Source organism: Drosophila simulans, chromosome 2L, assembly GCF_016746395.2.
Source record: "Drosophila simulans strain w501 chromosome 2L, Prin_Dsim_3.1, whole genome shotgun sequence".
Taxonomy (NCBI): Eukaryota; Metazoa; Arthropoda; class Insecta; order Diptera; family Drosophilidae; genus Drosophila; species Drosophila simulans.
This window is the reverse complement of record NC_052520.2, coordinates 12,459,966-12,484,721: the sequence shown is the minus strand read 5'-3', so window position 1 is coordinate 12,484,721 and position 24,756 is coordinate 12,459,966. Positions and strand designations below refer to the sequence as shown.

The window sequence follows — 24,756 nt, the reverse complement described above, 5'->3', positions numbered from 1 at the left end:
TCGCTCGTGGGCTCCATTGTTGTCAGTGTATGGGTGTGTGTGTGAGATGCGTGCGCTTGTTTGAGGCGTGGCTTAAAATTTAAATTTGGCTTTCAAATGGCAATGGATTTTTTATACGGCCCCGCTCTTTGGAGCCGTATGTGTGTATGCATATTATTTTATGATTGGCGAGTCAAAAATGCTGCCCGTATGTCTGTGTGTGTGTGTGTGTGCTTTTGAGCTATGTAAAAATATTTTAAAGCTGCGTCGACGTCGACTGCAGCAGAATCCCCCCACCACTCTATATTTGCAGCATTGTCGTCTTCTGATTTCGCTCTTTGTTCTGCCTCCCGTTTCCTCCTTGCTTTCGCAATTTTATTTGCCATTCATGTATGCACACATGTGCGGAGCGCCCCTACTCCCGAAAAAAGAAAACCCCCAACCACCCATTTCTCCTCTTGTGGACTTGCCACCCACTCAGTGGAATTTTCTTTCCTTTTCTTGCTTTTGTTTCCCGGTATTCTTTTTTTTCGATTTCGTATTATTTTATGATTTGTTTTGGTTTAGCACATATTTCGATAGGAATCGACATTTATGGTGGGAAATATTTCTGAATAAATAACGAAAATAGCGCGTTTATAAGTGTCAGTTTTAAAATAATTGATAAGATTAAAATTTTGAAGTCATTCTTAAAAATGCATGTTTTATATATGTATATTAACATATTAAATCACTAGTGTAAGTCGCTGCATGAATTTGTGCATCATGTATTATTAATTAATTATTCAATAAATCAAGATACTCAATGGATTTTGAAAACATCTGTGATTTGGTAAAATTTTAACGCTGAGGTCAGGTCAACTTCTCTGAATTTCTTTTTATGCATATTGAAAACTAAATGCTTTTTATGTTCCCGAGAACTGCGAAGACAAACAAATTATAATGAAAAAGTCAAATTTTCAAGGCGAGAGTAACAAAATCTTCCCCATATAAAAAACTAGCCCAACTACCTGGGCGATGCACAATGTACGCATATATTTTTTATGCGTACATCGCTTTGTTATGGAAAAAAATCATAAAAAATTGTTACAAAGTCATAAAAAGTCGAAAATAACAAACAGGTAAGACGAAAATAAATGTGTAGGATAGGAAGAGGACACCAAATCAGTGGAATCAGTGACCGGGTCCTGACAAGCGTTTCACGCTTTCATCAATGATAGCCACCTAGGTTTCGGCGCAGTATGGTTTAGTTTTCTTCTGGTCTGAAGGACTTCGCGCTCCTAGCCATCTTTTTACGACGCAAACTGGCTCGATTTCTACGTAAATCATAAAAAAACATTCGTTACGTTTGAGATCCCAGGTTGCCAAGTCGTTCGAGTCAGTCGGGCAGTCGGAAAATCGGTTTGTTGGCCAGCATCCTGGCTCTACATGTTAATTAGCCCAAAAGGCACTGAACCACTTTGACTACTGGTCATCCGCTCTCTCACGTTCGCAAAGAGTTGTTAAAAAAAGGATTTCTGGAATGCCCTGTAGGTTGTTTTTTAGAGTGTTTTGGGCTTAATACCCATTTCAATGTATAATTTGTGGGTTTCAAATTAAACCAATTATATTGGTCATATAATCATATCATATATCGTTTTGAGAACTATATGATCGTATAATTTATTTATATAAGTATATTTTCATTTAAGTTAACGCTTTTCGTGATATTTCTGGGCAGTCTCTCCAGGGTATCACATAGTTCATCAGTTGAGTTATAGCTGCTTTTGACTTTCTGACCGTTTGACTTTTTTATTTGCGTTAACTCTAGCTGCACCAATGTGGCCTACTGTGCGTGTCCATAAAAAATATCAAAACTATTTGTCGGCTCGCCCGCTATCTTTCTCTCTTTCGCGCCACACTGCCTCTCCCTTTCGCACTCACACCTATGGCTGCAGAGCGTCCTTGCAGACTATCGTAAAAGGAAATACGTTGCCGAGAATTACTTAAGTCAATGTAGGCAAAGATCATAAAAAAAGGCAAAAAGTCCAGAAGAGTTGAGACTGGCAAACAACATTTTTATTGGGGCAGCCGGAAAATATTAAAAAAGAAAAAAGGAAAGGAAAGGGAATTTTCGTACCCATTTGGAGGGTACTTGGTAAATTGTTTGAGAAAATAATGAAAAGTGAAATGTCTAATGAAGTCGTAAAGTTCTTTCGACCAGCAAACACGTTGGCATGTGTTTGAATTTTAGTGAGATCTCCCTTTTTTTGGGGCTTGTTCTTGTGGGTTTCCTGATTTTTAGATTTTAGTGCATTGATTAATGGGAAGAGGAAACTGAATTTAGGGTAAAAAGAAAGTTTTATCTAGCACTAAAACATTTTATAGTTTAGGTATCATATAAGATGAAGATTACATAAGATTGGTTGCCAACACTTATTATTCAAGAGTAAAACACATGAAGTTAATGTCTTGCAATATTCCTAATTTTAAATATATTATTAAAATTCATCTGCCCTCGTGGATTATATTTCTGCACCCTTTCAGCAAATATAAACTGCAGTGAAAATCTCACCCCAGTTCAGTGGGAGAGTGTGCGTTAATTAAATTTGACCCTCGTTCTAATCGGCAGCTTAGCATCTCCAAAAATCCGCTCACAATTTTGCTTGAAATTATAGGAAATTTGAACTCAAAATAACTTGGGGTTGGACTGAACAGGGTAGCTACTCGGAAAATGAGGAGGGAAATGGAAAAGCTGCTGCAAAAATATTCATGATACTTAGCATCGCAATCCCCTAAGGTTTTTTACATATCTCCGATGGCAACTTCAATTCAGACTTTGCCATTGTTTTGGGTAACATGATGAAGCACCGAATCATCGAAGTCGAAGGATGACATTCAATGACATTCTTTGATTCTTATTTATGTCCTCGCCGAAAATCTCGGTCTGTTTTTCCTTTTTTTTGTTGGAAAAGAACAGAAATCAATTGCGTTGTCTGCCTACCTCGATAAGAAAATATTCCTTAAAAAACACACGATAGAGCGAGGCTAAACAATGGCAATGGTAAGAAACATGCTACGGTACTTTGCTGGTATTTGACACCCCAGAGAAGTAAGGACATACATGGGCAGGACCCTCAGGTAGTGAGCACGGGAGTCCTGAGATGTATATGCATATGCGAGGCGTTTACCTACCCCCAAAAGTGTACTTTTTTTCCGCTTTTTTATGCAATTTTTAGCATGAAAATTTGGGTTTCCTTCTGTTTACTTAGGGGTAGTTAGGAAACTTTCTCTCCGCTTCGTTTTTTCGGGAGTTTTATAGCGAGTTTCCTTAATTGCGTTCTTTCATTTCCTTACTATTTTGAGTATACCTAGATCTCCGATTGTGGTTGCTAACGGTTTTGATTTATTTTGCGCCGTTTTCTCAAAAAAAAAAACACAATTCAAGGTACTCTGTTTGTGAATTTTTTCTTGGGTCCTGCTTTGCGGAAGTTTCCCACGAGTTTTAAGGTAAAAAATGAATATCTTTTTGCATGCCCTTATGTCTGATTTGTGCAGAGGACAGTTGCCTAATAAAGTATTTGTTTAGGGTAATGACATTTACAAAAGGTAAAGATATTTAGGTTTTTGAAATGCGGGGCTTAACGTCTTTGCATGCAAAATGAATTATTGACTTTGTACGATGTCTTATACGTAATTAGAAACTATGCGACATTTTGATGATTGTAATAATTTATAAAGCGATTTGCCCAAGCAAATGTAATATCGCTGTATTTCTTGAAAACCTTCTTAACTTCAATTTCCATCGCAATGGTTCTTTGCTACTCACCATTTGGGTCCTGCAATTTCAGACACTGCTCTAAATCTCGCACATCCTTGCTGGCATTGTTCAAGTGGCCATAGAGCGCAACTGCTGCTCCGGTCAGTTCCAGGACCTTATCCTTTGCGTCCGCCTGCTCCTCCTGCTCATCCTGCTCGTCCTGCTCCTCCAGTTTCAAATGCAGAGGCGACGGAGCATTGTCGTTGGCAATCTGAGCTGGTTGCAGCCGTTCGGCTCCTTTATCCTTTGGCTGCTGAACATATTCATCACACGATTGCAACTTCAATTCGAGCGTTAGCTTCTTGTCCCGCATCCTCCGCGTTCCCTCGTCCTGGTCCGCAAGGAGCGGCAGTGGCGGCGTGGGGGAGTGGCAGGACACCAGAGTCGAGGAGGCGGGCGAGGACGAAAGAAAGGAGCTGCTGTGATTTGCGCTGACATCGCGCATATTTGTGTCAACAGCAGTCAAAGTTCCATCTTTGTTCTCCTCGGAACTCGTTAGGACAGCTTCATTCGCCGGCGTGGCAAGTTGTTGGCCTGGCTCGAATTTAAAGTTGCCAACTGCAAAGAGTAACGGTGCAGCATAGTTAAATTGGTATTAAAAGATTTGCAACAATTTTAAGCAGTAGTTTTTATAAAAAATACATAATTTGGACACTAACGATTACTAATCAATTTTTGCACTAGAGTATTATATGTATACTATAAAATTCATATTCTTGCAGTTGATGAATAAAATATAATACTTATAGAATAAAATTTATATACTTGATCATACTACTAAGAAACACCATTTTGTTGTCTTATATATTCAAATCACTGCAGAATAACCAATCACGAGCACAAATCGCTGTCTATGAAAGGGTTGACTTCCGGCATTTACATAAGCCCATCGTTATGGAATCACAGCAACCCTTTTTTTATGACTCAACCCCAGTGGCATTTGAATAAGCTCCTCTCTCTCTCTGGTGGGCCATAAAAAAGGGGTTGATTTACATAAAAAACGGGCGGGCAGACTTCATTTTAATATTTCCCCCTGAGGGTTGATGGGCCAATACGCACACTCCTGAAATTATGCTGATAACGTCATATTGCCCTGTCTGCTGGAGCAGAGAGGGGGCAGTGGGGGGTAGCCGGAGGGGGGACTCTTAAAAAAGCAACCAACCGGGCACATTTCATTGGCTGAAGGGTCTCAACTCCGCATGTGGGCCAAAAAAAAAAAAAAAAGTGCGGGGAAATATGAAAAATATTTTCATCGCAAGGCGTTGAAATGTCTCCGGGTAACTGATGCTTGAAATAACGGCAGGACATAGCCATCATGTGTTCATTGAGTCCTGTTCCCGGGTATTTTTTGTGTGTTTAGGAATGCCACTAAAAAATGAGTCACATGGATGGGTTTGAAGTGTGAAAGTTCTTGTATGGGGGTTGGGTATTATAAGAAGGAAAGCCTAAATGTGTAGGAATGTGTGATACTTTAAACAGGGGAAGGTACACTTTCTAAGAATATATTGAAAATCTTAGAATTAGTTTAAGTTCTTAATCATTAGAATGTGAAATGCTATACTTGGTATACCAGTACAGTGTGCAAAATCATCTAAAATCTTTTAATGTTAGATTTTGCAATCTTTATAAATGGGGTTTACCACAAAGATAAATCTTAAGTAACCCACAACAGTGATAGTATTAGTGCATATCGCTTTCCTTTTCCATTTCCAAGAATTCACTGCCATCCCGTTTTTTATCGCAAAGTATTTGGGATTTATTTCTCGCTTCGGCAAACAAATCTCTGCCTGTTGCGCAACCTGAATATCTTAGGAAAAGGTGAACTTCTGAGGACAAGCCGACAGGGATTTAATAAGGATAACTGCGACTACAAACGAATTGCAGCATTAGGCGGACGAAGACAAAGACGCTGAAATTATTAGATTTTTTACCGTTTGACAGCGCATTTCAATTGCACAATTACGAGGAAGTGGCAGCACCGAGAAAAGGATCTTCATACGGTCATAAATTTCTGTCAGCTAGCCATGGATTTTAATTGAGCAGCTATCGCCGCAGAGACCTGCCCAAGATCGATGTCCATCCATCTCGCTTCCACCACCGCAAGGCCAGGTGTAACTCGGGAATCAAAGGAGGTGTTGCTGGGGTCCACAAGGATACCCTATGCCGCAGCCAAACAGGAGCTGACGACGCAGCATCGTCGTGGGAACTGCACATTGCGCAAAGGACAATGCGTTGAGATCCGTTGCACCTAACCAAGTGCAATTTGGCTTTTGTCCCATGGCAACTGCAACACACCCGCTGCGTATTTCGGCACACAGAGTGTAACTGTAACACTGGCCGGGAAAATGATGAAGAACCCGATTCCACACAATGGCAAATCTGGAGAATCGGGAAATGATGATCACTACAGCATTGTGATCACTTGGCTACGCACCAAAAATAAGCGAAACAAAACGGCAGCACAATGGCCAAAGTGATTATTGTTGCGACTTTTGCTCTTTTGTTTATGCGAAACGTGAATTTATTGCTTCTTCTTTTGCGACTTTTTATAGGGTATTATAATATCGGGAGGTATATTTGAAACAGCGCAGTGGGAAACCTGCTCACCATCTTCATGTACTCTTTCCGATCGCTTAAAGCAAAACCTTTTACTAGATAAAGTGCTTTAGGGTTTTTTTTTATACATTTAAGGAGGCGACTGAATTGTCTGTTAACGATTTGATCACTCAACAAAATATAGGATTCCTGGTAACTAACGATTTTGTTCTCTACTATTCACAATCCAAAGCATCCGCAGTACTATTCCGCAGCATGTCTGATAAGATGAAAATGAGTCTTGACGACATTATCATGATGCAATCTAAGAAAAACAAGTTTATTAATACCAAAAAGGGACGAGTTCAAGGAGGATCGATCAGGAAGCCAAAATCAGGAGGTGGACTAAGGGGAATTCAAAGGTCCCGCAACGGAACTGGATTCATTCAGAAGAGCAACTTCAAACAGGAACACGCTTTGAAGCCGCCAAGCAGACCGACTTTTGTCATGGTTTGCAATTTGGATTACGGCGTGGATGATGACGACATCATGGAGCTGTTCAATCAAGACGGCCTGGTGGAGAAGGCTTTGGTCCACTATGATCGCAATGGTAGCTCATTGGGCACCGCTCAATTGTCGTTCAAATTTCGCGAAGATGCCTTCCAGATCATCAGGCAGTTCCACGGAGTCCGTTTGGACGGACGCCGATTGAAATTACATCTCGTACGAAATACACGCAATTTCCGACGTCCTGAGATCGAGGATCTTTCCTCGCAGACTGGTTCTTTCCAGACTCGTTCTATGCGGAATGGCTCTCAGAGGTCTCGTTCTTATCGCAAGGGCTCCTTCCAGCCGCGTCCTTTCAAGAAAAATAAGTCTCGAGCTTTCAAGGCTTTTGAGCAAAATTGATTCTTTGCCCATCTACAGCCTCAAAACAGATCAGAATTTTATGCCGAAAACCATTGGAGGGACGTTTCGGATCGCAAATAGAGCATAATATACACACATCATTTAACATAAATACACATATGAAATATGAATCTTGGTAAAAGGGAATAACATTATTCAAATAAAAATACATGTACTTGTATGAAGCGAATTGGTATTTTAGAATTTTAATAATTTTTGATTATTTTTTATAAATATTAATTTATTTTTGGTTTGTTCTACTTTATGAGCTCTGTTTTGTCATATGCTTTCCGTTTTCTCTTTTGTTTTTCAATCCCGCCCAATGCATGTAGCATGTAAGCAAATATTTAAACCGTGCATAAGCTACACTGGCAGCAATTCTTAGGAGCTTCGCTATTATTTAAATAACGGCGCGCTCTGGTTAATGCGCCTTTGGCACGCAACACAGCGTACATATATCATTTTTTGCATACACTGAGCACAATTAGCGCTTTTAATTTGCGGTGCGTTCGTACCGCCGCCCCACCGTCCCACCCTCCATCGTCCTCGCTTTTTACGCCCCCGCTTTTTACACGCCTTTCTACACTTCGCTGCTTGTTTGCATAAATTTCGTGCCAGGCACTTGTGGCACCCCTCTTAGGCTCCGTCTCTTTCACCCTTCCGCACTTTGCATGTGCAGCCGCTCGAGACGCGCGTGTCTTGCCTCTCTTTCGCCCGCTAGGTCTTCGGCGCTTTTGCGTTTTGTAATTGCAGTTATTTGGCCCAAGACGCGCATTATAAAAGCAAACATCAGCGGGCCGCAAAAAATAAATGCTCCTAAATTGCGTAAATTCATATTAAATGCATATATTTAATTTAATTTGTATTTGTATTGCATTTAAATTTGCAAAAGCAGCGTTGCAAATGAAGTGAAAATGTGTTGCAAGTCCATAATTGCAGAGGATTTTTCAATTGCTGTCGGTTGAAATTATAGGCTAAGGTTGATATGTTTAAAATTGTGAAATCACTCATTTACTTGCGTTTAATTGAAATATAATTGATTTTTGTTTTAATGTGTATTATTAATTAAATCTACAGGGGAATATATTTAAAGTCATGCAAGTGTAAAGGAAATTTAATTTAATTTTCAATCGTGTAGCCTCAGCGTTTATCAATCAAAAACTCTAGGCAATTGAAAAAAATCTTTCAAAAATAATAAAATATAATTTTCACCCATTCCCACGCTGCCACTATGCCCGCAATATTTTCGCATTATATTTATGGGTTTTCCTGTATTTTATTTATTTTTTCGCAATTTAAAATCAATGTTACCCAAGAAAACACTCCATTAGATGCTGGCGGTAATAAAATCCTTTCTATTGAGGATTCACAAAAATACGTTACGAAATTGTGCAGAATTTGTGGCAGAAACACTTTCAAGAGGTTAAATGTCACTTAAGCGGATTTGATTTTCATTTTTTTTCGCACCCTGAAATTTTTTCAGGCAATTACTTGCTGTTTTTTACCAAAATTTTGAGCGCGCAAAGTAAATGGGATTTTTAATGGCAGCTGCTCAATGGCGCAATAAAGGGGTGGAAAGGGGGCTGACACAAAATGTGGGCATGGCTCTAAAATCAAAAACAAAAAAATCAAAAACCATATACACATGCATTTTCAACCCTATTTTGCATGAACGCGAATGATAAGCAAAAAAAACACGAAGTTATGAAACTGCCGAGGGCCAATAAAAAAGTGTCTGCAATAATGAATGAAGTGGAATGGGCAGGAGGAGATATCATTGTGCTCATCACGAAAAAAAAATGAAAATCGAAATCAGCGCGTGCGGGGCGAAAGGATGCGCCTTTCGATCGAGTCCTTTGGCCAAGCGTGCTGCGCATGCGCGCCTTGTTTGTTATTGTGCCCGTTGTGTAATTCAATCCTGGGACTCCTGCAAGGGTTAGAGAACGGGGACCCCGCTTTTTAAAATTGTTTCGAGTGAGTCGAGCTGGTATTTGCTGAAAACAGAGAATGTTTTGTCGTCGCAGCCTAAATGTGGCGGAACTTGCAGCTTCCAATGGCAAGGGCATCGCATTTATCATCATTAAAGGCGGTTCGGTTTGGTTCGGCACACGCATATCGACGTCGATCGAATATCCTGCTTCGAGATCCTTTCACTTTTGGGCCAAAGGATTGCGGCCTCTGCGGGTCGCAGCTGCTGTCGTTCTATTTGTTTGGAAATTAAATTTGACATGCAAACATTTTCACATATTTGTCCCCCTTTTCACTTGGTGGAGTCCTGCGAAAGGATTTCGATTTTGGTGACATTCGATTCAAATTCGAGCTGTCGTCGCTGACTTCCTCCCGTAACACAATACGGGAGTGAAAGTAATTTGCGACAAATTTCCACATTTTTCAATGCCAACACACACACAAAAGTGAAAGCCATGCAAATGCCTCAACAGATGTTTTTCAAGCTGGAAAATGATTTTCGTCTGGCTATGCTCCGGCAAAAAATTTGTTAGCTAAAAATGTTAACAAGCGAAATTAATGAGCCCTGCAACATGAAGGGGAAAATTTAATTTACGTTTCCATTTTCCTGCAATTCTTTCTTTTCAGAGCAAAACTTTATTCATTTAATTTACTTGCTTAGCTTAGATAAGTGCTAAGTGAATAATTATGGGTTTGTCGAGAGGGGAGTGGCTGTGATTCATAACGTTGGAAATAATAGTCTATAAACTTAGTTACCTCACCTTTGCATATTAAAACACAGTAAAATTTCAATATTTATAAATTGTTTAAATAAGTAGAAAGATTCATATATTTCTCTAATCATTTATGTACTTTTAAGTACATTCATTCACTTATCTATAGACACGGATCATTTCAACCTGTCTGCATGAAATTGCACTTTCCTGCTTATGAACAAAGACATAGAACAATACCCTTGAAAGATGTCCCATTTAGGAACCCGCACAAACACTTTCCCATGCAAATTTCCCTTAAGGTGATTTTGCATAAGATTGAGCCGGAAAACAGCCCTAAGAAGTCTGGGAACACATCGTGGGATCCATGGGATGAGGCAATCTCACCTGCGAACGCATGGAAAATTGCAAAACCAGGTAGTTGGGATGCTAGGACGACTTTCACTGCGATTGCCTTCCACTTGAACGCATATTGCTCGAAGGTGTACGAAGGACGAAAGGATCCGAAACTCATTTCGCATTATCCTATTGATGGGCACTCATTATTATTTATTATTTCTCCTCTTTGAATATGCAGCAAGGTGCGTTCTGGGACGTGGGAATGTAAACAAGTCGCCTGTCTTGGGGGGAGTTTTCTTCTGATTTTGTGTTATTTTATTTTGATCTTTTTTTTTTGCAATGGATTTTCCTTCAATAGTATGCTCCCGGCACTTGCTGTGCCATCCATAAATTAAACGAAATTTAATTGTATTTCGGCCCAGAAAAAAGATCCAGGAAGGGCACCCTTCCTTCAAGATGATTCCCATCCTTTTGATGTTTTTGGTTCCCATTTTCCTTCCTACACGAACGTACGGATATTGAGCGTATGATTTTATTTGATTGTCTGGGGCAGTCGGTCAATGCTGCAATTGGGAAATGGGGAACACGGAAGTGCACATGTACATAAATCAAATGATGGCCAATTGTCGAGGATGAAAGGGAAATGCAGGTGTCCTGGCCGCCATAGAAATGGCTAATATACTGGGTTCGGAAATCAGCAAATTGTTCGTCAATGGATGTCAAAATAAATCATGTTAGGAATTCCCATTCTTCAAGAGTAAGTTGATTAACTTTATCTTAATATGGCACACGACTTCAGGCTCTTGGAGCATTCAACTGTCTTAAACTCAGCTGGCTGTCTTTGTATGCGCAATATGCACAAACATTTTGCCCCACATTAGTCATGGTAATTGCCAGCAATAATTGCAATAACAATTAGTACAATTATTGCAATTTACTTGCCTCGTATATTTGAGTGTGAATGTGCTTTGATGTACATGAGTTTCTGTAATTTTCAATTTGCAAAAAACCAAACTCATTATTTTTTGCGCACTTTTCAAAATCGAAATAAAGCGGCAAGCTATTTGAATTTCATTACAATCCCCTCGCTCTATACCATCTATATAAATTTCAAATATTTCCATTTCGCTTTGTTAGTTGCTTTAGTTTTTCGCACTTTTTCCCCCGCTAAACACGCAATATTTTCTGCCACAAATTTCCATATCTTTATGCAAAAAAAAAAAAAAAGAAACTCGTTGCACTTCATAAATTTTTTAACTGGCTGTGGCAGCAGAACCCCCTAATTATCTTTACAGTTTTACTGGGCATGCGTGCCACAGTCAAGCCGACTAAGAAAAAATCAACCAAGAAGGCAAAAACAAAGCGAAAAATCATTGAAAAATGCTTTCAACTCTACCGCTACTGAAATGTGGCAGCTAAAGATCAAAGCCAAGGATCAGAAATCTCGGCTCTGTTCTTGTCTTGTTATGATGATTTCTTTGGCTGTCTTCCCATCCCATCGCAGTTAGCCAATCCATCCGTCCATCCGTCCATTCAGCCAATCCATCCAACCAATCCATTCATAATAATGCGAAAATCGGCAACAAAAGTTAAGAAAATCAAAAGCGGCAGCGAAAAAGACTCCAGAGGGGGGTAGAGGCAAAAAAATTTGCTCGGCTTGAAACAAAAGCCGCTAAACAAGTCCGTTTTGAGGCTCCTTGCACCACTCGCTGATCTGCTGACAGCGTTAAACGAGCTACAATAAAAACAATTTCTTAACTCTTAGTTGACATTCGTTTGGACAGGCCGAGTTCTTCAACAAATCCCAGGCTGTCTCTAAGCTTTGATTAAAAACAAATTGACATTGAAATTGTTTGAAAAAATATAGAAATGTCACCAGGCTGAAGGGTAAACCAGAAAGATCATCTCAGCTGTCGGCATCACCAGGGGTTTATTAACTTATGATAACTACCTTACCTTATGTCATATGATACCTGTTAACACAGATTCCGTTCCCCATTTTAATTACCACCCTCAAACTTACGAACACTACTGGTCAAGATTTGCAATTAATACACTACAGTTATCCCGTATGATGGAGAAAATTATTTTTAAATGGCAGCAACAATCAAAACACGAAATGTACGCAAATAAGCCAAAGTTGTAATTTTTCAATTGAATGCACAGCGGCAGCAACGAGTGCATTTTCGTTGTAGAACGCACGCATATTCGCAGTCAGGGTTAAATTACCAACGAGTTGTCGGCGGGGGTGGGGTTGTGGGTAATTAGCATCCACTGCGATTAACATATAATTAATTGTTGGTAGAAAACGAAACAAAAAAAGTGCTACAGCAACGGCAACAAATTATATTTCCCTGCAAATTGCTACAAAAACAAGCGAGCTTGCAGCCAGAACACCAACAAATAATTATCAGCGACGGCATCTAAGCGGCGATCGCATGCAAAATACATTCCCGGGGTGCAAAATATCGCAGGGAACACGAAAAGAGCGCCTAAGGTGAGCAAAGATTATCGACTGGCTAAATACCCTTAATTGGACAATAAAATGTCGGACAACCTATTATTAAGAATTAGCCTACTCTCTTATTGGAAATTATTTATTAATTTCTTAATTAATAATTATTTGCAATCCAACTCTATCAGATAGCCTAAGATACCCTGCCAAAAACCCAGTGTATCACAGATAGCAACAGGTGCAATGCATTGCGCACTAATTAGTTGCACAACAGACCGAAAAAACAACAAAAGATACGCAAATATTTGTTGCTGTTTCTGCTGCCTTCATAACTGAGCCAAACCGAACCGAGCTTTGTAATTGAGACTTGGTCTTGGAAAAAGCGGCGATGTCGATTCAACATATGTCTGCAGGCGCATAACAGTTTGTCTCGGCAAAAGTTCAATTAACGCATATTCATAGAGGAATAATGCCAGATAAAGTAAGCAGCGGGGGAAGGAGGGGGGTGGACAGTGGGAGACAAACCACTTAAGTGCTCAAACAGGCCAGAACGTCTGCGAATCGAAAGACTGAAACAACGAACGTGGATTCATGGGCGCGGATATGAAGAGAAGAGGGGCATAATCATAGCTGGAGCAAGCAATTGCTTCGCAGCACTGTGGCATATGCAAATTTCCCTATAAATCAGCTGAAATCTATCTATTCAATGCCATATTTCTGCCTCTCCAGCTGTGAACGCGAAATGGAGTTCTCAACTGCAATCGGACCAAAAGCGTTCAATTAGCTGACCCCAGGGGGTGCCACCAGACACCAGTGGGCTAAAATGCACTGAAAAAACATTTTTTATATATTTTTAAAATACGAAATTTATATTCCCTTTTAAAATTGGTTGCTTAAATTATATTTTAGCTATAAGCTGCTTTTTAGTTTATTTACTGTGCATTTGCATATCCATAACTTCGCGTGTTCTTCTCTTGCCTTTTGTCATTTTGCATCAGTCTGTAACTTGCATTTGTATTGCACTTTATTGCATCTTAAAGGAGGCACCCCCTTCGCCCAACTTCGACTAGCGGCCGCACTTCAGCTGGGGTAATTAGCAAATGTTTAATTATAGTTCACAATTCGCTAGTTGCTCCTTCTTTTCAGCCGCGGCTCTGGGTTCTTTTGGCTTAACTAATTGCTCTTGGTGACTCGACTTGACTTGCTGAGCAACTGAGTGAGTTGTAGTCGCTGCTGCGCCAGGAAACTGACACAATTGCCTGTCAATTGTAATTAGTTTTGCTTTTTGAACATTGCATGGCGGTTGTTGAGACGGGGTGAAGTCTGAAGTCAGGTGCAGTTATGCAGAAGTTGGTCTATGGGTTGGAACTTTTCCAATGAAAATATTGTCATGAGTGAGTATTTTTCTAATATGGTAACGATAAAGAGTTTAAGCAAAATTAGAGTTTTTATTTGAAATTGCTTGAAGCCATCTAGCGTTGAGTAGATGCATCACATTTAGGGGTGAGTTCTCCTCCAATTGGAGGTTAAGAAATGTTCAAAACAGATACAAATTTTTCTGATTCGAATTCCTAGGGGTGGAAATAAGGTCTTCATTCTACATTCACTACAATATTTACTCAGAAATCGATAGATTCTTGAAGAAGAATTACCGCAAAAAAATGAAAAACAGCTCGACCCAGAATATGCATCTAAATATAAATAAAACTGTAAAGACCCAAATCAAAATTCTTATTAAACACAAAAAATGATATGGCTATTTACCGTTTAGCAGGGAACAATCACCTTCGGAAGTTTCTATTATCCGAAAGCCAAAACAACCAATTCTTCTATTCAAGACTATTTTTAACTTGCTTGACTTCTTTACGAAGCTTGTGTCTGCCGCTTGTCTACGGTTGCAATTGAGGTGCAAAAAAAAGCGAAACAGTTAATAACTTTTTATAGCCGCAACAAAAGCGGGTGTCGTGAATTGGACAAGTTTTGCCGCCGCGTCGACCAGGCCAACACAGTGATTCACCAGCGAAGCCAGCAAAGTCCACAATGAAGCGATCTCGTGACAGACAATTGCCGACAGTTGCAGCGACATCTAGCGGCGGCGGCTGCCAAAGTGTTAAATAACAATTACGACTTTATAAAGTCGTTGGTGTCATTGTAAATGTTTATGATGCCGGTTCAGAGAGATCACACAAGGAGCCAAGCAGCCAGGGAAGCTAATTAGTCCGGCAGACAGGCGGGGGCATAGTATATATGCTCATATATTTATATATATAGAAAATATCGAAAAAGGGAACGAATCCAAGGGTTTACCAAAACTAATTTCAGATATGCATCGGCCGATGTTTCGAGTTGCTGCCACGGCTGCTGCAGCACGCCCTCCATCTCCATTGTGGCCAAGAGGTCGCTTCTGTTGGACGATCCCGGCCCAAAAGAGCTGAGTGGCCGTGGCCTGAACCTGCGCGGCTCTTTCGGCTTGAATTAAAACCAATCACAGCAACATGCAAAAAGAATCTGCAGCAACATGTTGCTCGTGTGCATGTACAAATAGCTGCGGTCAGTAAAATAGCACCCAGGATATTAAATGGTTATTTAAAATGTATGGATAATCACCACAAAATATTACATTAAATTTCTTGAGAATTTATTTGTTAAATTTTATAAAATGTTGAAGTAGTCACTAAAAAATCAGCACCATTTTTGATAAATCAGTTGTTTTCTAAGTTTTATCAAATTATATATTCATTATTCATATCATTTCGTTGCTATTCTCTTGAATGCACCTGTTGCTATATAGAGAGTGTATCTCTTTTGGCTCAGCGTAAAAGTTATATACAAAAGTAATATTCGTCATAATCATAATGATAGGCTTTCAGAGCTGCAGCAGCAGCAGCCGCCATGGCAGTTGATTATGATGATGACTCGCGTCCTTCTTTCGCAGCCACAGCAGCAACAACTCACAAAGTAGCCGCATAAGCAGGGGGTGGGGCGGGGATCCAAGGGGATCCGTGGGGATCCAAGGGGGAGGCACTGCGGCAATTCCAAGTCGTCAGTCTTACGTACGACGTCCGCACGATCCATGCAAATTAAATGAAACGTACGAAAGGCGCAAGCAGCAAAAAGTTCCCATGACTTTGGCAATGGATGGATGATCGGTTCAGGTTCGCTCGGAAGGGTGGGGAAAGGGAAAGGGAGTGGGGGAAGGGGTCCATAAGGCGTATAGTGACTGTGGCAACTTGCAGATCGGGATGCAGTCGGGCACAGGTCCAACCTGCGGTCTCGTTGTACATTGTACGCTCCTTTAGCTGCACCTCATTTTCCCATTCATTCCATTCAATTCCCATGCGTTGTTGCCAAGCACCAAGAAAAATGGCTTTTCGCGCTGTATGATCGATATAAATATCGGAAAAATAACAGCATAAGTTATAATAATGTTTTTAAAAACAATATGTTTAAAATTGGCTTTAAAAATGACGGCAATTGTGGTGAAATTAAAATTGAAAATGATCTTGAAATGTTTCCCAATAGAAATCTTCTCTTCCAGATTAATAATATTTTTAGATTCCTAATCATGAGACATTTAATTGAAAATGGTAAGCATGTACACTTTTGAGTTATTGATTTCTTGTTAGAGATTTTTGGAATTCGATTAATGCTTGCGATTTCTCAGAATTAATAAAGTGCGGGCGATAATTAAGTCTAGGTCTTATGATGATAAGGTTTTCAGAATTAATGATTCATGGAAATATGCTCGCGAAGAAATAATAACAAATATTATTAAGTTATAGATGGCAGAAATAAAATTCCCCTTTTGTGGCTGCACTTTGGACCATTGATAAATTCATTTACAGGTCGGAAAACAGCTCCACTGGCGCTCCCTTTCCATACAAAGTGTGGTCAAAACACTTGACCGAAACGAAACCGAAAACATCACCGAGGACGACTGACTCGAACGTCAACTTGAAAAAGTGTTGAAAAGTAATAAAAATGTTGGCACAATTTTATAACCGCAAGAGCTCCAGATGAGCACAAATTTGGCCGAGGAGGGGAGGGCAAAAGACTGGCGTTAAACTGCGGCCCATAAAAGTCGGCGTCATGGAGAGAGTGTATAGTAGACCGGAGAACGGAGACTGAAGACTGAAGACTACTCTTCGGCGCCTGCTAAAGACCAAAGACTAAAGACTCTGAAGGTCAGTCATGAGCGATTTGAAAGGACTTTGCCGCCAGGGGAGTGTTTGGCTCCCTGAATGAGATTTCCTGAATTATGAATTCAAAATTAATACCGGGAACTGTCTAAGCAATCGCTACCGAAGACCCAGCTCCTTGTGGCGATCATTAATCTTACCGTATCTGGCAAATTGTTTTGTTTTTCGCTCTGCCAACGCAGGTAGGTCCTGGCTTAGGACTCGATTCATCTGGGGTTCCTGCTCGAAACTCAATTTGCGAGCTAACTGTAAAAGAGGTTGCCGTCTAACGCCCCACGGCCGAAAGGAACTTGGTTAATTGTGTTCCCAGGAAACTCCGGCCAGGCCACAAAGCTAATTTGCCTACGAAATGTTGTCGGGATCTTTGGGTAAAGTCAATTAATTTTTGGCACAACAAAGGAACAGTGGTTCGGGGTTGATGAAACGTATACTTAATTTCGTAGGGTGTGGCATTAAAAAAATAATATTTATAATTAGTTTTCAATCGTTGAGACCGATATCAAAAGATGATTCGGCTATACCACTGACTGTAACGAAAATCGATTACTTATCCATTAAAATTAAATGAGAATTACATTCCCTTCTTTCCTCATATAATATTTATTATAATTTTATAATCCGTTTAGATCGGTGTAAGCAAAATGTAAATGGCCTCAATTATAATGCCCCAACCACTGTTGCATCGGCAACAATTTGACCCAAAACTCTTTCACCCTTTTCTCGCAAGGCTCGGGGATAATTTGAGCACATTTTCAGAGAAGAACATATCCGCTGACCCGCGGGAACCGCGACTCCCTTTAATGGGTCTGCAATTTTCATATGACAAGCCAGGCGAGATTCTCGAGCAATTTGAATCCGCAGATCCTCGGAGACCCGAAGACTTTAAATTATGATTAAGTATGATCATCTGGTACTCTCACATGGCCCCAATGGCTTATACATATGCTGAGCAATAATAAAAAGCGGAAATGCTAATGATAGGGTTTCGCAGTTCGAACATTGAGTGAGCAGGGAGCTCCCCCTAGTCCTCCCTCAAACATATCCTTTCTGGCCAAAACACCAAAAAGCTCACGTTCCACACTCGAAAATGAAACAAATTTATAGTTCTTATTCCTTTGTCCCTGGCTCTTTGAAATTATTATTTATGCATATAATTTGACCAGCTGCCCTTTGTTTTTTAGTTCGGCTTTTCTGCGGAAAGAGTCGTCGATGGATTTTTATGAGCAGCCGTCGTTGAACGCCAAAACGTAGGCAAATTTCCACATGGCCACAAAAGCGAAATAAAATATCACGTCTCAACTTTATTATGGCTAATTGGAGGTGAAGTCTGCGGCGGTGCAAATTAAATCGCTGGCTGCGAGGCCCACGAGGCGTATGAGTTACGATGCGCTCAGTTCGCTGGAAATTCAGCGGCTGCGTTCTGAAGAAGGCGCCAGGATGCAGGCTTCTTCGACTGCATTGCTCAATTCAAACAGAACGTAGCACAAATTTACCATTTTTTATGGTAAACATATTGAAGGGGAACTCTCTGCTCTTTTCGGTTGGGTTCGTTTCGGTTCGGTATCTCCGGACACTGGCCATTGGCCAGCAATCAAACTAAGTTAACTGCTCGAACGTGCCTGAACAGCTTTCTATTCGATTCGAATGGAATCGAATGCAATTTTATTGAAATTTTTAAATGCCATGCAAAAGAGGCTGAGTTCGTGCTCAGAGTTTTCCCAAGAGAAGTTTTTGCGCAGGAAAACCCCTTTTTAAAACATATATATATATTCCATCCATATTTAACCAGCGCTTAGTAACACCTTCTTAGGAAGTTACATGGTGAGTTGTCTTAGCAAAAGATTATGGTTTAACAATTGAAAATCTTGCTTAACCCACAATTACCATAATTGTACATTTTATTACCCACCTATTGACATAAACATACGTATGGCCGAAAGCAATCGGCTCCCACACTCATAAATTTCGGTGCAAAAAAATTATTATCTGCACCCATCGAAACATATTTGTTTAAGTTCAGCCCAAAAAGACGCTACCCAAAAGCGAAGAAAACAAAATTCGAAGTAAAGCCAAAGACAAAAGAGGCTTTCCCACAAAACAAATTCCCATGGCCCAATGCCTAAGCATGCATAATTTTAATTTATTTGTAGCAGCAGCAGCAACAACAACAACAGCAGCCAAAACAGCACAGACAACTGGCCAACTAATAAAAGTAAAAAGCAAAACCTGAGCAGTCAAAAGTGAAGCAAAAGCAGCAAAAGCCAGGCAAAATACTGAAGCTGGGGCCAAGGAATATTTATGGAAATACCTTCGGGGCGGAGCTCCCGAATTGCGAAAACGTTGATCAAATTTTGCCAGATAAGCGACGACGACGACGACGAAGACGAGCGTGGATGATGATGGTGATGGTTATGGTTGTGGTCCAAAACACAGAGCTTGGCGATGTGAGCGTGACCGAAGCATATTGCAATTGAGCCAGGCTTAAGCAGGTGCAACAGTCAATTTAATGAAATTAGGAAAAAGTGATGGGGTAATGGAAATGAAATCAAATGAAAAAGTGTCTACATGTTAAAGATACTTAAAATAAGTTGAGCACGTGGTATTACGTGGTATATATTGCAAATATTTACGTGCAGTAAATAGAAACTTGGTCACATTTTGAGAGGATCCCAACCACATAGTTCCTTTATTCGAGATTCTTCAACTAATTTCCTCCTTAGTCCGTGACTCACGCACTCATATCGAACCCATCAAGCTCATATGCATGTCGAGGTCTCCGAGTCATCAGCCAAAGGAGTAGGAGGAGTGGAGTGGGCAGGGGCTTAGGGGATAGGGGATGGGGAATGGGCTGGAGGAGGCTGCGGCTGCCTTACAACGTCATCAGTTTTCGAAGGCGTTGCCAAAGAGCAACCGCTGCGGCGACTGTGGGAACTGATATTGCATGCTGCACACATACAACTCACCGCGAGAGCGGTACGTAGTAGTAACTCCCCTCCAAAACCGATATCGTGCCTCTGAAATCTGCATTCGAGGCTCGGACGTAGCCGCAACTCGTTTGCATTTCTTATTTCTTTCAGCCCTCGTCAGATTGGCTGGCGTAATCTGTTTTAACTTGGCTCGAACTCAAAACTCGAACCAGCGATGGATGTGGATGTGGTTGTGGATGTGAATGTTCAAGCCCTCCTCGCTTTTGACGGTAGTCGTGCTTTGGTTATAAAAATTGAAGCCGCCATTAAATTCTGACAGTTGTCAGCTCTCGCGGTTTCGGTTTCTGTTTCGCTCGAGCAGTCAAGTTAAGTAGTTAGAGAAGCACTCCGGATCCACTAGATCTGCTGGGCTTAATGGCTGCTGTACTTGGCCAAATGGCTGATGATCGCTCTAGCCGGGGATTTGGTTATATGGCAATGATGGACAAGAAGCCACAGAACGTTTCTCCCAGCAATTTGCAACTCCAACTGCCTAACTGGGCATTTAGCCGGTAATAGTTTTGCAGCCTAATGGCCTAATGGGATAACGAATTGAACTTTAATGCCCCGGCCAGCTTATCGAAATTGTCTACTTCGCTTTTGAAGAGCTTTCTGAATGCGGAATCAGCCATAAATTACATTTGATTGATGATTCTCATAGGCGATCGCCGGGTCTATTTTAATAAAATTAATAAATCATCAGATCGGTTCATTGGGTGATCGCTTATGGCCATATTGATAGTATCAGTTTCACATTATGCATACTCATAGAATTTAAACTTATCAATTTAAATACGTACTTCACTAATCTTAAGTATACATGTGACCTAGCAGTAATGTCGTTTAAGTAATAATCTAACTAAGTCCAAACACCTGGCGCGAAATTCTTTCGTTTTTGATAATGAAATTCAAATTAATAAAATGGTTTTACGGCATTAAATTGATATGAGGTAAATAGGTAAATAAAATGCTAGAACTTTAAAGCTTAAGAAAGAGATTGATTTTAACAAAATGTTGGCAATTGAGGTTTTAAAATATTTAAATAAGTATGTATATTTCCCTTCTTAACAAAGTTATTACACAAAATGTAGGTTCAGTGAAAAATCCATCATAAATTCAGTTCCTCTCTCACCTCATCTGAGTATCTCCAAATGAGTACTTTGAATAATCTGAGCTTTTTAGCGTTACATGATCTACAGCTGCGACTTCTTTTGTGAGCTTTTCAGGTAGCAATCAGAGCTATCAGTCAACTGCCTGCAGCCTGATGAGTTCAAATTGCTACTGCACTCGCCCCGGACACGAACTCATCTCCATTTATCACTTTCAATAATAATCAAAAGCCATCAAAGGCCGTTGAATGAAACCGAAAAAAAAGGCGTCCGGGGCCTCCGAAAGATCCAGACAATAGCTGACAGACTGCAATCAAGGTGATGTGAACAAAAGACGCTGGCTGCCAGAAGAATTCCCGGCCGATGGGGTTATTAAAAAAGAATTTGCATAAAAGACAAACCGGGGCACGAGCTCTACAAAGCACAAACCACAAGGATTAAGCAATAAATAACTGAGAACGGCAAACGAAGTGGTTAATTTTCTATGAAATTATATTCAAATTAGTTTGATGTTGCCGTCTCCACACCGGCAAAGGCTCCAAACGGTTGTACAAATGGCATAATTATGGGATAGACACAAAGCACTTTGAGATCACTGCGAGGGCACTTGAAATTATGCTAAAATGCCAAACGGGGAGGAGGTGTGACCAAGATGGGATGGTGGCACTGCTGGCACAGGTACGACGGCCATTCCACAGAGGCTTGACTGTGGCTCAGCTCATCAATTATCCACGTGCTTACAGGGGCTGGCAATTTGTTAGATGTCTAGGCGATGGGTTGGTCCAGGGGCGGCGGAGGGGGTTCGTTTTTGACACCTCTGACGTGATTATAACACTTTTATGGCCAGTTATTAATGATTTTCATATTCAATAGAACCAGGCAGAGCAGGAAAAGAGGTCTACATAAACGGATATGGCTCTGAAAATAATATAAACATAATTTGTGAAGATGATCACATTTATTTAATTTAATCTAAAGTTACTATTTCAATTTGGTTTCCTCATACCCATAAAAAAGCACATGCTAATAAATTCCCAGTCTGATTCCCTAATTAATGAGAGCACATTACCCTAAAGGCTTTTAGCTGTTTTACATAATTCCAGCAAAAAAGCCATAATTTAATTGCACGACATGCGATTGCGTTTCCTGAGCTGTAAGGCCATGTAAATTTCCGCCGACCGAGACATTTATCAGGCGAGCAGATAGATATTCAAAACTTGACCATCGCAGAATATTATTCATTCCGGTTTGCTCCAAAACACGTCAAGTGGTGGTGGCCTAAACCAACAAAAATATTCTTATATCTACGAATATTGCGTGCAGACACACCAGACGATTTTGTGCAGAGCAAACTAAAAAGACACAAAAAAACAGCAAAAAAAGAAGGGAAACAGAAGTCGACGATTGGCTGATGAGAGGGCGCTGCGATGATGTTAATGTTGCGCCTGATGATGATGTTTAAGAGGTTTTTGGGCTTGGGCTTGGGTTTTGGCCAGGTCTCGGAGATCTGGGGAACTGCGGAGGTGGAAGGTGCGGAAGTGCAGCGCAGCAAACGTGTCTGCTGATGAGGCTAATGATATGAAAATGAGTTCGGCCAAAAGATGACACGAAAGTGTGAGCGAGCAGCCATGGCACATAGCATATAGCATAATCATTTCATTTTATGAATGAAATAAAGGCCGCATAATAAATCAAAAGACACACACGTTGCCAAAACGGAGTTGAGAGGTGGATCGAAACGAAGCAGACTCAAAACGAAGCGTGATCGGGACAGGAAATGGAAATGAGCTTGCATTATGGAAACAGCGAGGGTTGACCGAAGGATATGCTCAAGAAACAATAGAGGATTAGTGATCAGAGATTTTTTTAGCATTTAATAAATACCCTACTAATAAATACCCTAATACTTAATGGGAAGAAATATAAATATTACAGTAATGTAAGAATGCAACAAGCTTGATAATATTCGTCTTTAAATGGTTCCTCTCATGTCTCATGTATGTTTTAACTGCGCAGAAACTTCTGAACCTCCTCTCGCTTGCTGCTGCAGCTGCCAAAATAATCATAAAACATCAAACTTACCGCCTGCATTTTGCATGTGGCCGCCGATGTTGCTGTCGTCATCATCATCATCGATGTCGTCAATTGTTGCTGCCGCCTGTGTTGCTGTTGGCGCCTGCAATGTTGTCGCTGCTGCAGGGCTTGTTGCGACTGCTGCTGCAGTTGCCGCTCCTGATGCAGTTGTCGCTGGTGTCGGTGCTGCTGTTGCCGTTGCCATTGTTGCCTCGGGCAAGGCATCATTTTGCTGTAATGCGACTAATGAGGCGGCAAAATTGACGTGTTGCTGCGGCGTGAAGCTAAAGACCGATGTTGCTGCCACTGATTGAGTTGTTGGCTCGCTTTTAATTGTTGCTGCTGGCTGTTGTTGCAGTTGCTGCTGCTGCCAGTACTCGGCGGCAATCAAGTGCTGCAGGCTGTGCGTAGGCAAATGCTGGCCAAACAGATTGCTCAGATGTTGCAGCGGCGAACTGTTGGCCACATGTTGCTGAAGGAGCTGTTGCTGCAGCAGCAACTGCTCCTGCTGCTGATGATGTTGCTGCTGCTGCTGCTGGAGCTGCTGCTGTTGTGACTGCTGATGGTGATGATGACGATGGCTGTGATGCGGATGATGATACAGCAGTGTGGATGCTGAAACGCCTTCGGTGGCCTCGCCATTGATTTTGTATTTCGATGTTGTTGTCGGCGTTGACATTGTTAGTGCTTCCGCTGCGAACAGCTGTCGCTGGTTGTTGCTGTTGCTGTTCCTGCTGCTGCTGCTGTTGTTGCTGCTGCAATTGTTGCTGCCCCGATTTGTATTGCAATGGCTTTTGTATTCAAGTAACATGCCGTTGTTGCTAGCAACACGCTGCTGCCGTTGCTGAAGTTGCTGCTGATAGTAGTTTGCTAGCAACAATGGCATAATCAGTGTTTACGGCTAACTGTGCCAACAGCAGCAACAGCATAGAGCACATAGGTAATCACTCTCCGGAGCAGATAGCAGTTGAAAACGGTTCTCGAAAAACACCTCAGGAACCTTGATTAGAGCCGATAGCCGCAAGTTGGTCAAGTGGACGAAGGCTGGTCTGTAATTAGCCAAAGAAGATTAATTAGCCATAAAGGGCGTGGCGGGGGGAGGCATGGGAGTGCCATAAATTATAGCAAAGCAATTGTCATGGTAATAAATAAATTTACAAAAATATAATTCGAGGAATAGGAAATTCTGGGCGAACCAAAAGCCCCAACAATTAGAAATTCAAAGAGCTCAAATCGCATTTTCAGCTTAGAAGACGAGCAGCGAAGAAAACTCATTTATGCAAACTCATCATTCCGCACGCAAAGTATGATGGACATGTGAACCTGTTTATCTGCAGGTTGAAAGCCCCTCACGAGCTTCTTCTTTTCTTGGTATCTCGCCCTTTTTTTTGTCATTTTAATTAGTTCAATTTTTTGGTTTATGTTGCTTTGGCTAAATCGGAACATTGCCTTGAAATTTCACTCGGCGACAAGGCATCAACGTGACGTGGCCGAAAATTAAAATTTCAAAACGCCAACTCATTCTTACTTTTGCTTAGCTTATCAGCCAACTGCAGATGGGAGGGGATGAAGGTGGCCTAAACAGTTGACAAAGTCTGTCAACGGTAGCGGCAATCGAACTGAATAATATTCATGATCGGAAACCGCAGAAATTGTTAGATACTCTCCACTGAAACACAAAATTCTACCAAAATACAAAAAATACATTTAAA

The 24,756-nt window shown here is 40.9% G+C and overlaps 2 protein-coding genes across 2 annotated transcripts in view; one reads left to right on the top strand and one right to left on the bottom strand.

Moving 5' to 3' along the window:
* Window positions 1–24,756, bottom strand: part of LOC6732109 (protein nubbin) — a 40,064-nt gene that overhangs the window by 9,895 nt on the left and 5,413 nt on the right. Inside the window, exons 2-3 of the mRNA XM_016180040.2 lie at window positions 23,054–24,093; window positions 3,788–4,336 (exon numbers count right to left, since the gene is read on the bottom strand). Of these exons, the coding sequence (XP_016024780.2) occupies window positions 3,788–4,336; window positions 23,054–23,930 (1,426 nt within the window). The 5' untranslated portion in view covers window positions 23,931–24,093. The remainder of the gene's footprint in view (window positions 1–3,787; window positions 4,337–23,053; window positions 24,094–24,756) is intronic.
* Window positions 6,435–7,410, top strand: LOC6732107 (THO complex subunit 4-B). Its single transcript, XM_016178349.3, has 2 exons — window positions 6,435–6,526; window positions 6,589–7,410. The coding sequence occupies exon 2, from the start codon at window positions 6,590–6,592 to the stop codon at window positions 7,220–7,222; it is 633 nt and encodes a 210-aa protein (XP_016024781.1). The 5' UTR covers window positions 6,435–6,526; window position 6,589; the 3' UTR covers window positions 7,223–7,410.

Bases quoted from the DNA above. Each gene is read 5' to 3' on its own strand.
- LOC6732107 (XM_016178349.3), top strand. From the start codon at position 6,590: ATGTCTGATAAGATGAAAATGAGTCTTGACGACATTATCATGATGCAA.